The 12,736-nt window shown below is 50.3% G+C and overlaps 1 protein-coding gene across 4 annotated transcripts in view; it reads left to right on the forward strand.

Annotated features, from left to right (window-relative positions):
- Positions 1 to 12,469, forward strand: part of LOC123594116 (transmembrane protein 185A) — a 36,715-nt gene extending 24,246 nt beyond the window's left edge. For 3 of the 4 annotated variants that reach the window (XM_045470752.1, XM_045470754.1, XM_045470755.1), the window contains 4 exons: positions 5,486 to 5,569; positions 8,751 to 8,927; positions 9,460 to 9,583; positions 10,792 to 12,469. In XM_045470752.1, the coding sequence (XP_045326708.1) occupies positions 5,486 to 5,569; positions 8,751 to 8,927; positions 9,460 to 9,583; positions 10,792 to 11,036 (630 nt within the window). In that variant the 3' untranslated portion in view covers positions 11,037 to 12,469. Of the gene's footprint in view, positions 1 to 5,485; positions 5,570 to 8,750; positions 8,928 to 9,459; positions 9,584 to 10,553; positions 10,699 to 10,791 lie in introns of all 4 variants that reach the window. The other variant, XR_006710671.1, reaches the window with a different exon arrangement.
- The last annotated feature ends 267 nt before the right edge of the window (positions 12,470 to 12,736 follow it).

Here is a 12,736-nt window from a genome sequence, read left to right on the forward strand (position 1 = left end):
TGGCTTAGAGCGCTGGCTCTTCACCCAGGCCATCAGGCTTCATCCAGCGTCACAGCTCGCCCCAGCCACCCGTGGTAGTCAGGCTTCTCCTGAGAAACAGAACCAATAAGAGAAGTGGGGAAGGGGAGAAGGAAGGGAGCAAAGGAGGGAGACAGAGATAGAGAGACAGACAGAGAGAGAGATCAGTTGTAAGGAGCTGGCTCATGTGTTGGGCGCTGACGAGCCTGGTGTTCAGAGGTTGTGCCGGTAGGCTGAATATGCAGGCTGCCTTGGTGCTACGGCCTTGAGACAGCATTTCTTCCTCTCCAGGGAGCCTCAGGCCTTCTACCTAATTGACAAAAGCCACCCACAGTATCGAGGACCACCTTCTTTACTGAAAGGCAATACTTTTCACAGCAATACCTAGACTCGTGCTTGATTAAATAACCGGGTGCCATGTAGCCCAGCCAAACAGACACATAAAACTAACCACCTTGCCACCTCAGACCCCATGATCTAGCACTTCATCTGCTCTCTAGTTAGCTTCAAGCCCTGTTTTTGCCTAGACACAGAGGATACACAGATCAATTAAAAAAGTAATACTAGCAAAACTAATACTAGTATCAAAAATGATGGCAGCTCACATTTGTTGAGCACTTACTGTGTGCTGGGCACTGGGCTAGTCCCTTCCCATGTGGTAGTATCTTCTTAAAGATTCACAACAACCCTGCGAAGTAGATGCAGTCACCACCCCTGTCTTCCAGAGAGAGGAAGGAATGTGTTCCTGGCTGTTGGTTAAGGGGCAGGGCTGGGGCCAGGATCCCATGTCAGTCAGCCTGACTCCAGAGCCCGCACCGAACCACACGGAGGCTGAAGGCCCAGAGCCCTATACAGATGAGTCGAGGGGAGAACGAGATGGCTAGGGATCTCTGTTTTGAGCTGGCTGAGTAAAAAGTAGAGGAAGGGGGTGGCACTTGAGCTGGAAGGCTCAGGGTACGTGAACTTGAGAAGGCACCCACAGAGAGGGAGGGGGAAAGAATAAGACCCTGAGGGACCCCATGGGCACAGGACCCTGAGCACTAGGAAGGGCTTGGTCTGGAACAGGGAGGGCATTCCCCATCCTGGCACTGGGGACAAGGGCACAGGGCAGTGTGGCTGGTAGGCTGGAGCGGCCACGGGATCTGAGGACCCACTTTCCCCTCCCTGCAGTCCCCCCAGCCTTCACCAACCCGGCTGCTTCGCCGCACGGCCCCCTGGCTGCTTGCCAGGGTATGAAGACTTCATGAGGGAGTGCAGTTAGGAAAAAGACTCCTTGGGGGACAGTAATGGGAGCAAGGCTGGGAAACACCGAGACCCTCCTTGCCCCCTGTGCAGCCTACCGCCCGTCTGCCTCTGCGTGGCACTCCTTCCCAGGGGGAAGGAGACCTTCTCCCCTGCTGGTTCCTCTGAGCATTCGCTCCTGAGTTCACAGAAAGGCTCCCTGCCTCAGCGCTGTTCTGACCGCTGTTCTGACCCCGTGCTCCCTGTTCAGCCCTACACTCCCCAGAAACTGGCCAGATCCAGTGGTCTCTCTCAGTTCATCTTTTCTGTAGCTCCTGACACTCCTGAGCCTTTGACTAGTCTGGTCACCTCTGCTTTGGCTCTATCGCCGCTTCTTAGGGTTCTAGGCTTGGGAGCACTTTCTGTCCTCACCTTGCCTACTCCCTCGGAATTATCTTGATCTTGTTTATACTTCCTGTCTCCACTGCCACTTAGGTTCTGTCACTCCCTAAATTCACACTGCAAAACTCCGATCTCTCCGCCAGCTTCAGGCTCCTCATGCAACCCCACCTGAATATGCACTCCCTGTGCCGGTTAAAGGCACCACTTCCACCCAGTCACCCTTACCGTTTTACTTTATGCCTCTCTTGCTCTGCATGTTTTCTCTATTACCTGGGCAGATGAAGCAAAACCAAGCTTTAAAAATCATTTGCGAAAGTTCACATTACACAGAATCACTGAGAGCACGTGTTCTAGATACTCCGCATGTGGCTCGACATTTCTCAGGAAGTGAGGGACATGAGCTGTTGGCCTTTTGGATGGGAAATGTTGTGTTGAACAGGACTGACTTCTGCATTGCAGGATGCTTATGCCTGACCTCTGGCCATGAAATGGTAGCGGAGGGGCTCCCCATGACAGGTCTTTGTGATGGCTGGCGGTACCGCTGCGCATTTCCTAGCTTTTTCCTGGGGCAGCAGCGGTGTCGCCCAGGTTGAAAAGCACTGGGAGAGTTACCTAAATATAGTTGGATAGGGACTGAGGAGGAGGTTTAAGATGACTAAAATTTTGGAACTTTGTTTCTTAGAAAGTAAAAGTATATACAAGGACCAGGACTACATTGGGCACGAAACCATATTTTCCTAATGTGGAGCTACAAGATGCAAGTCGTTCATGCAGTCACAGTCTCGGCCTTCCTGCCTGCAAGAAGAAACAGCATGCTGGCAGTTGAGCTCCCTCCCTCTTGCTTCTCATCTCCTGGGAGCAAGAGTACCTACCTGCATTTGCTAGAGGGTGACCAGGGATAGGCTTACACAGAGATGTGGAGGAAGAGCAGGGTTTGCCAGGCTGCCTATGCAGGTGGGGCAGGGGATGGTGTTTTCCAGGCAGAAGGAATAACACACAAAGGCACAGAGGCAGGAGAAAATCTGTCCTCATGCTGAGCGAACTATGGTGACTCCAGTATGACTGGAGCACAGTTTGGCGAGTTGCGAGGCTTCTAGAGGTAGATGTTGATGACAGCTGCACAACAGTATGGGTGTATGTAATGCCACCAAATTATGCAACTAGAGATGGTTAAGACGGTAAGTTTTCCAGTGTGTGCATTTTACCATGGTAAAAAAAGAGAAAAAAAAAAGGTCGCCTAGAACACGAAGTGGAAAGGAGACAGTGGCGGGAGTTGGGGAAAGGAAGGCCATAGAGAAGAGCTGAGTAGGGCCCAGATCCTCAGTCCTCAGAGCATGCACTGAGCCATCCCAGGGCGCCATAGTGAACTCACAGGGCACCGTGGGATATTGGACATTTTTGAGGGAGAAGCAATGACAGCAACCGGCCTTGGGGACATGATATGAACTACTACCTCCAAGTAGTTTACCATTTTATTTTTTGGTCACACTACATTGGTTTTGATGATACTGTATAAGAAGCAAGGTTGTTGCCAGTTGCCATGATGCAAAGGTAGTCCTGTGCAAAAATCTACCTGGAGAACAGGTAATGAGGGTGGCACTGTCTTAAGAAATGATGCAGTACCCAATAGGCACACACATCCTCTTAGGGAACAGTTGTGGTTCTTTAAGAAGGAGATAAAAATCATATTTTTCTTTCAATTTATATGAGGTTTTTTTTTTTTTTTTTTTTTTTTAGATGGCTACTCAGGACATAAATACTTACTAAGTTTAGATCTAAATACTTAACCCAGTGGAACTGCTAGGGATTTCTTTTAGCCCAGAGGCCTATGAAAGAATTACTACCTCACTAAATGCCCTGTGGGCTGAGAACTTTGGGGAAGCTCTGGGCCAGATCAGATGGCTTCCTGTGAGTTTCATTTTGTAGGCAGTGGCAAGCCATTGAAGAGCAGTGAGTGCCACGGCCAGAAGGAAGACAGCCCAGATACTTGGGAGCAGAGAGCCTTCCAGACTGGAGGCTGGGAAGCTAGTTAGGGGCCTGTTGGAGGCATTTGGGGGGCTGGTGAGGGGAAGGTCCTGACTAGGCAGTGGTCCTCAGGGTGGTAGAGAGGACGGGACATGGTGACTGAGCATGCAAGAGTGGGAAAAAGAATATAGGGTGCTTGCTGGCAGTGTGGCTTGGGTAATTGGGCCAGTGTGGTGCCTTACCACCCAACCTTCAAGGTGGGAGGCTACGGAAGGGAGTGGGACGGGATAAAGTTGTAAAGGTGCGAGGGGATAATGGACTCAGTCCGGGGCCGGCTCCAGCCAAGGCACCTCTGGGAGGTCTGGGTCTGGACCACAGCAGGAAGGCTAGATCAGAGACAGGAGTGGGAGAAGCAACCAACAGGAGGTCATACAAGACAAGGCTCTGGACGGCAGGGCAAGCAAGTGTAAGCATGTGTGTTTGCATCTGTGCCTCTCTAGTGGGGACAGAAGACTGAGTTGAAGGCTCTGGGGGGAAATCAGGGTTTAAGGAGAGGAGGAGACTGAAAAGGAGCTGTAAGAGCACGAGGAGGAGGGTAAGACTGCAGTGGGCTCCTGGAAAGACATGCCACATAGATGCCCCGTAGGATGATCTGATATAGGGGGTCTGATGCTATAGAGGTGACTGGCGACGTTGATAGAAGCAGTCGCCAGTGGTCAGGGCTGGGGGCCGGATCACAGTGCTGAGAGCTCAGAATGGCAGGGGAGGCCAGGAGGGCTTGCGCATCCAGGAGGTCTTATATAGCTTGATGGAAACAGAAAGTGCTGTGGCTGGAGGGGATGCTGACTCCAGGGACGGATGGGGTCATTTGGTCTTGGGGTTGTTTTGTGTTTGATGAGAATGACTTGAATTTTTTTCTGTGCTTCTGGGAGGGATCAGTGGAATAGGCAGGGCTAAAGATGCAATAAGGAAGGGCGCCTGGTGGCTCAGTTGTTTGAACATCTCAGGCTCAAGTCATGATCTCACTGTTCGTGGGTCCAAGCCCCACGTTGGCTCTGTGCTGACAGCTGAGTCTGGAGCCTGCTTTGGATGCTGTGTCTCCCTCTCTCTCTGCCCCTCCCCCACTCGCACTCTGTCTCTGTCTCTCTCTCAAAAATAAACATTAAAAAAAAAAAGATGCAGTAAGGAATCTGTAATTGATGTCTTGATGTGACAAGGTCCTCAAGGAACCAGAAAGGAAGGGGTGGGGTGTAGATCTGGGTCCTGAGTACAAGAAGAAGGAGATACAGGTATGGTTAGAAATCAAGAAGTTTGTGGGTAGGGGCAAGAAGGATGCTTGGGGTGTCTGCCACGGATTGCCTCTACTCAGCGAGCCTGGAAACAAAGTTATTGTTTGGTAAGAGTGTAAAGGACAGAGCAGCCACTAAGTAGAGGGCCTGAGGCAGGAGACCAGGGGCAGGTTTCTTTTTGCCGCTGCATTGCTTTGTTCCTGTGGTGCTGAAAATCAGGAGGTCCCAGTATAATTTTTTAAGTTTATTTATTTATAAAGTAATAAATAAACTGTCTCTCAAAATACAGAAATTGTGTGCAAGTCGGGGAGAGGCGGAGAGAGAGGGAGAGAGGAGAATCCCAAGCGGGTTCCGCACTGTCAGCACAGAGCCCGATGTGGGGCTTGAAGTCATGAACCGTGAGATCGTGACCTGAGCCAGTCAGTGCTTAACCTGGGTGAGCCACCCAGGCACCCCTGGAGGTCCCACTATAACTTGCTAAAACTTTTACCATATTGTAATTCGCATTGCCTTTTAGTGTGTCAACCAAATAATTGCAGTATTGAATACAACTTTTACTTTGTTTAATTGACTCTTCTCTTCATTTTTAGCTAGAAATACTGTGTTCTGTCAACATCCTGCAGTTTATATTCATTGCCTTAAGACTGGACAAGATCATCCACTGGCCCTGGCTTGTATGTAACTTTTAAAATCCTAAAATAAACTTTTCTTTTTTTAATTATAAACGTAATTTGTGTTCATTGTAGAAAACTTGGAAAAGACAGAGGAGCTTGGGTAATAGAATGATAATCCCCTGTAATCCCCTGGGAGATTCTTCGGTTAGTGGTTTGTGTTTCCTGTGCTGGAGGTTATTGTCTCATACAGATGGCTGAGAGCGTACTGTGTGTGTCATTTTGTGCACTGCTTTCTCATTCTAATGCATCGTAAGCATTTTCCTGTGTGGAAAAGGCCTTGATAATATAACCTAAGGTTTAATTGATGCAGTATTCTTCCAGTGCATTTACCAAACCATCCCTTTATTTCCGAATATTGAAGTTGAGACGAGTGTGATTCTAAACCATGATGTAACATATATTTTTGTACATAAAAATCTTTGCCTGATTGTTTTCATAGGAAAGACTCTGGAAACAGTATTACTGGGTGGGAGCTTTCTGAGATTTTGAAATACAAACTGCACTACCAGCTTGCTTCTCAAAAGAGTTGTGTCAGTTCACACTCCTTCCAGGGATGAGGTGTAAAGCCATGCGTATAATCTGTGGCCTCAGTTACTGGGTGTGTGGTTAAAATTGCCTACATAGATGGATAGAAGGGCGGGTGGATGGATCGATCGGGCTACATATATATGTAAGTATGTACTCATGGCAAGCTACAAATTAGGGAATCCGGTAGGACTTCCCACTACTGATGCAGAGAACAGAGGTGGAAGAGGTGCGTTGCCTCTGGGAGATGAGGTCATGCCAGTGTTTTCTTCTGTTTTTTTTTTTCCCCTCTGCTGTTTCATGTGTACTTTTACATGTGAACGTGGTTTACTTTAAGAAAAAGTAACAAATAGAGTAAAAAAAGAAAATATTCATTTGGTGACAGGGAAGAAAATGAGGGAACACAAGTCACCTCCATAGTGAATAGAGACAAGACTCTTCACCTCTGCCCAAGTCTTTGATAAAACAGTCATAATAAAACAACGTTTGGCTACCTGTCCTACACTTTTAGGGTGCCGTCTCTGGGGAATCGTAATTGGGTTCAGAATTTTGTGTTGTGACATGGAGGAAACAAATGTGAGCAAGACCGAAATTTTAGTATAACGTGCCCTCAGAGAAAAAAAAAAAAAAGATGAGGAATGAAGAATGTCTTCTGTAGGTGAATGGAGGGATTTTTCCGGCCCCAGTCCTGTGCAGGTCCCAGCAGGTGGAGCAGTCTGATTGTGCACTTCCCACAATGATCAAGAGAGACCGAGTGAGGCTGCTATGATCACGGACATTCCACCCACGGGGGCCCCAAGTGAGAGCGGCTGCATGAGGAGGGAACACAGGGAAGAAAGAGGCTCTCCAGAGACTTTTCGGCCAGACCTACCATCAGCAACTCTAAGCGATTCGAGAGGATTAAAAATCACACACCAACTCAAGTCATAGGTCTAAAAACAAAATGGAAAACCAAAGTACTATTTGAAGAAAACGTAGGAGAAAATCTTTGAGGCCTGGGGTTAGATGAGGAGTCCCTACAAGTGACACTAACAACAAGGTCCATAAAAGAAGCTCAGAATTGAAATGGAATTAATGAAAAGACAGGCCACAGAGCAGCAGAAAATATTTGGAAAGCACATGTCCAAACAAGGACTTGTATCCAAAACATCTGAAGGAACTCTCAAAACTCAAAAAACCACCCAATTTTAAAACTGACAGAAGACTTGGAAAGACCGTTCACAAAGAGGATAGACACACGACAAATACGCACATGGACAGGATGTCATCACCCATCAGGGAAAGGCAGAGGAAAATCAGGATGAGGCCCTTCAGCACACTCACCGGAATGGCAAGGAGAAAGAAAGCAATGCCAAGCGCAGGGGAGGGCGCGGAGGGGCCGGGACACTTGTGCACCGCCAGGGGGAGTACCGAACTGCATAGGCACTCTGAGAAACAGTCAGGCAATTTCGTATCCAGTTAAACGTGCAGTCACCCTATGACGCCGCAGCGCCAATCCTGGGTATTTGCCCTAGAGAGATGAGTACGTACAGCTACACAAAAGCCACGCGCAAGTGTTCACAGCAGCTTTGTTTGTGATAGCCAGACACGAGAAAGCAGCCAGATCAACTTCCACGGGTGGCTCGATAAACAGGCAGTGGTGCATCCGTCTGGCAGAATACCACTCGGCACTAAAAACGACCTGTCGTTACACACAACAGACTGGAAGAACCTCCCAGACATTCTGCAGATTGAGAGAGGGTAGTCTCAGAATGTCACATGCTCTGTGGTGCCATGCACATCACGCTCTGGGAAAGATAAAAGTGCTAGTGATAGAGGATGGATCAGTGGTTGCCTGGGGTAGGGGTGGGGTGAGGGTATGACACTGCAGGGACAGCACGGAGGAGTCCTGTGGGGTAAAGGAGCTGTCCTGTGTCCTGCCAGGGGATACACAGTTCTGCACGTGCATGGGTGACAAATCCTAGAAGTATATACCAAAAGGACACAGTCAGTTTACCGTTCGATAACATGGGACGGAAGGATGACAGACAGATCCAAGGGGCAGAACAGGAAGGAGAAGGATCACGCAGGGGAGACTGGTGGGGCCTCAAGTGCCTCTTCTCTGGGCTCATGCAGGGGTGAAGCCAGGTCTTTCCGGTGCAACGGCAGCAGACATGTAACCCGCCTGGGCAAGGTGGCAGGGACCAGGTGGCAGAACCCTGTCAGTGACAGCGTGCATGTGAGCGGAGGGCTTCTGCAACCCGGGCAGCGAAAGTTCCCAGGAGCACGTCCCCCAGAGTCTCTGGCCAAAGTGCCTCTGGTGGGATGGGGAAGCAGCCCGTGGAGAGGGCATGTCAGGGGCAGGTGAGGTGAGTGTGCAGGGTGGCGGGCTGCCCTGTTCCCTGCAGGGCAGAGCCAGGGGCCGGCTGAGTGAGATCATATCTTAGGAAGGGCGGCTGTTGGGCTCCTCCCCCAGGAGTGGCCCACAGCAGAGCATGTCCCAGCGCGGGCGGCAGGCCCCACACTGTCCTTCATGGCACCCCTGGGGTGCGGGGCGGCTGTCCTCGTTCGGGTGCACACTGTCTTAGCTACAGAGATCCATCGGGGGCTTGGCTATGCCTCCCTTGAGGTGCTGGGCACAAACTATAAAGGTTTTTTCCTCTCCTCCTTCCCTCAGGTCGTGTGTGTTCCCCTGTGGATTCTTATGTCCTTTCTGTGCCTGGTGGTCCTCTATTACATCGTGTGGTCTGTTTTGTTCCTGCGTTCCATGGATGTGATTGCAGAACAGCGAAGGACACACATAACAATGGCACTGAGCTGGATGACCATTGTCGTGCCTCTCCTTACTTTTGAGGTAAGCTTTTGACAGCAGAACTCTTCAGGCCCCGAGTCCCACCCTTCCCTGTGACAGCACCCTGCGTGCCTGTCAAGGCAGCCTGCTCTGCCTGGAAATGAGCTGGCCCCTGAAAAGCACATGGAGAGGATGATGGTAAAATTAGAGCGACCTTTCTTTTGGGGGGCTGGCAGTGAGAAGTCTCTCTAGCCATGATGCATGGGTGTGTACTGATTTGTTTACATGTAGAAAGAGAACGTTGGGTGTTTTTGGTATTTTGAGTTCTGTGCAGGATTATAGAATGCGCACCAGAGGAGCCTCCTGTAACAATGTTGGTGTTGGAAACTTCCCAAATGGACAGATTTTGCTTAGTCCTGAAGAGGGATACAAAAGCTTATCTCATTCTGTCCCACAGAATAGAGGGTTTCGTAGTCTCCTGTGGAGCTGACTTTTCCCCTTATGACACCTGACAAGGGAAGGGTGGACTGGCTTCAGACATCATCCACCCTCAGATGCTTTATCAATAGAACCTCAACTGTTTCTCTTTCCTTAGATCCTGTTGGTTCACAAACTGGATGGCCACAACGCATTCTCTTGTATCCCAATATTTGTCCCCCTTTGGCTCTCCTTGATCACTCTGATGGCAACCACATTTGGACAGAAGGGAGGAAACCACTGTATGTACTCAGCACTTCAGAAGCCCTTGACCTGTGTGTGTGTGTGCGTGCATGTGTGTGTGTGCGTGTGCGTGTGCGTGTGCATGCACGTGGCCCCACTCTTTGAAAAGATGAGCCTGAGGGTCTGCGCTCAGGGAGGTCGTGTGGGAAATCTGGACCTGAGGAAGGCCTGGAATTTTCCAAGGAAAGGGTGAGCTTTCAACCTTGCTTTCCCTGACCACACCATGGCCTTCCTAGTGTACGCTCTGCCATTTGAGGTAGGACTGACCATGGTAGGTAGCCTCTCAGCCCCGTCCCCTCTGCTGCAACATGGGGATCAAGATACCTGCTTTCCAGGGGCTCCCAAGGATTGATCAGATGAAGATCCATGTCGCCAACCAAATCCTGAGAGTCCTTTTAGGTTCTGTGTCCTCCTCATTCTCCCCAGTGACATTCCTGATATCACTGTGTCTTGTCAGTGGTGCTCTGCTTGCTCTCTCTTCTCTCTCCACCCACACGATGGCACATTCGGTTTTGAAGTGATCCTTGACAGAGGTTCCCTCCTCATTAGACTGTGAACTCCTCTGCGGGTAGCCCCAGAGCACACCATTCTAAAAGCCAGGGGGATGGAGGCGGAGCACATTGTGCCCTGGGAGAACCAGCACTGAGCCGATGGTCCCATGGTACAGACAGCAAGAGCAGGCCTCAGAGAAGTAACTTTGAGAAGTAGCTCAGGCTGCCTGCCTGCCTGGACCAATGTGCCTGCCAGATACTGACAGAAGTCCCTTTCTGGGATGACATCCTTGACATTCTTTGTCACATGTGAGCGTATCCCAGGCGGGGCAGATGGGAGGATGTTGACAAAGTCTTGATGCCGCAGGGACTTGACATTGCTAGAGTGGTCCTTCTCATTGGAGCAGCCATCCGAGTCCCGGAAGGCCTGTGCCTGTGGGCCGCCCCACCTCACCCACAGTTTCCCATCCCTAACAAGGTTGCAGGGGTTCATGTGGTCACTGCCAGCCTGGAGGCCCCACTTGGAGAGCCACGGAGCCCACAGGCCTTTCCCCTTGCCCTTAGTGGCTATTCAGGCCTTGCTCTATCTTCATTTCTAAGACATCAGGATAAAGCATTAAACGGTACGTGTAAAACGTCACATTCAGGAAAGAAAAGTCACACGAAATTCAGTGGAGGCTAGTGTTTGAAAAAGTTTTTTCATACTTCTTTTTCAGGGTGGTTTGGTATTCGCAAGGATTTCTGTCAGTTTCTGCTTGAAATCTTCCCATTTTTGAGAGAATATGGAAACATTTCCTACGACCTCCATCATGAAGATACTGAGGAAACCGAAGAAACCCCAGTTCCTGAACCTCCTAAAATTGCTCCAATGTTTCGGAAGAAGACCAGGGTCGTTATCACCCAGAGCCCTGGGAAGTATGTCCTCCCACCTCCCAAACTGAATATTGAAATGCCAGATTAGACACCACTTCCTTGGACAGAATGCAAGCGGACCACCGGGACGCACACACGCTGTCTCCTACCCTCCTCTGCCTCTTTGTTGACCCCACCCAGAACTGGAGCCGAGGCCAGGGCTCCGGGAACTTCCATCTCATGCCTTGTTTGCACTCAATGCCTACCAGTGACTCACCCTGACGGGACGCACACATGGCAGGTGACTGGCACCCGCGGTGCGGGCTGGGCTAGGGCGCGTGTCAGTGGACGTGGGCGTGAAGGAGGGAGTGTGTGTGAGAAGGGGAAAGCCATCACCTCTGGGCAGGCGCCTCAGGAGCTGACTTGGATCTGTTAGGGATGGCTGCTTAGGCCAGAGAAGGAGCTGGTTTTCAAAGTGCTAAAATTCCTATTGAAAGTGTTCTTGGAAAATGGTTTTTTAGACCAGGCCGGCCACACCATGTAGCTTAGATTCTCCTGTCGCAGCGTAGTCAGTAGGAACTGTAAATACGCCTCTGCGGCACCACGAGTGTACCTACACCGTCATTACTGTTTGTGTTCCTGCTGTGGAAGTCGTTTCTCTTTGGGCAATGCTGACAGCAGTTTTTAATGGCCCCATCGGTGAGCCCTTTCCAATGGAGTGACTCCGTGCCTGTATAGTATTTATACAAATATTTTAGCATTGTAATATACCGTGTTAAATCCTAGTTCTGTACAGTATATTCTGTTAAAGTATTTTTTTACGAGCTTGTATGGGAGACGTGTGTTCTGTTGCAGAAGCAGAAGCTGCTGGCGCACCTGTCCCGCCCAGGGGGTGTCACCCCTTAACGGGCCATCGTCATCACCCCCCTTGAAATCCTCCACACACACAGTGGCTGCTACTGCCAGAACAGCCACAATAAGCAAGAAATGGTTTGTGCTTTTCCTACATTCTGGGAATATGTGCGTGAGCTGAAACTAGAGAAACTGGAAGAAGTTGCTGAAACTGGAAACAGCCACTGGAATCACGTGTTTGTTAGGGTCTGAGGCCCTTTGTCGGGCCCCCAACAAAAGTCCTTCCGGCCGGCCAGCCCCGTGCTTTCAACTAGGAGTACACTTGCTCCAAGAGCTGCTGGTAGAGCCCTGGGCGAAGCAGAAGAAAGCAGATCCTCCAGGATAAGAGCCTTTGGCCTGAGAACAAGTAGCCGTTTGTGAAAGGAGGGAAAAGGCGCACTGGCATTGTCACGCAGGAGAGGGAAGGGTTTAACGGGGGCAGCTGCTGACATCTCTCCGTCAGGCTCGGCCGACGTCCAGCACACGAGGCCGCCTGGAAGCGGCGCCCAGCAAGCCTGTTGTCTCTGGGGGGGAGGGGGAACGTTGGGAATGGCATAGCCTTTCTTGCTTGCTGTGTAACAAATGTAGCTCAATCCACTATTTTTGCTCCCTGCAGTTGTTCAATAAACTGGTTCCTCCTTTTCCATGGTACTGCGTGCATCTTCCGCGAGATACGGTCGGTCCAGGACGCTTGGGTTCTTCTCGGCCAGCATGAAACACCTTGTAGCTGCCACAGGCGGTCAAGGCGTGTGGGGGTGGGTGAACATCTCTGATGAGTCTCCAGGTACAGCCTGAACCTAGAGAGTGTAGACGGACACAGACATCATGGAGACTCAACCATTGGCTGGGGAACCCCGTGCCATCATTGGGATAGCTTAGGAGCCTTACGAGAGTACTCCTGAGACCCAAGACAGTCTA

Source organism: Leopardus geoffroyi, chromosome X (genome assembly GCF_018350155.1).
Source record: "Leopardus geoffroyi isolate Oge1 chromosome X, O.geoffroyi_Oge1_pat1.0, whole genome shotgun sequence".
NCBI classification, from domain to species: Eukaryota; Metazoa; Chordata; class Mammalia; order Carnivora; family Felidae; genus Leopardus; species Leopardus geoffroyi.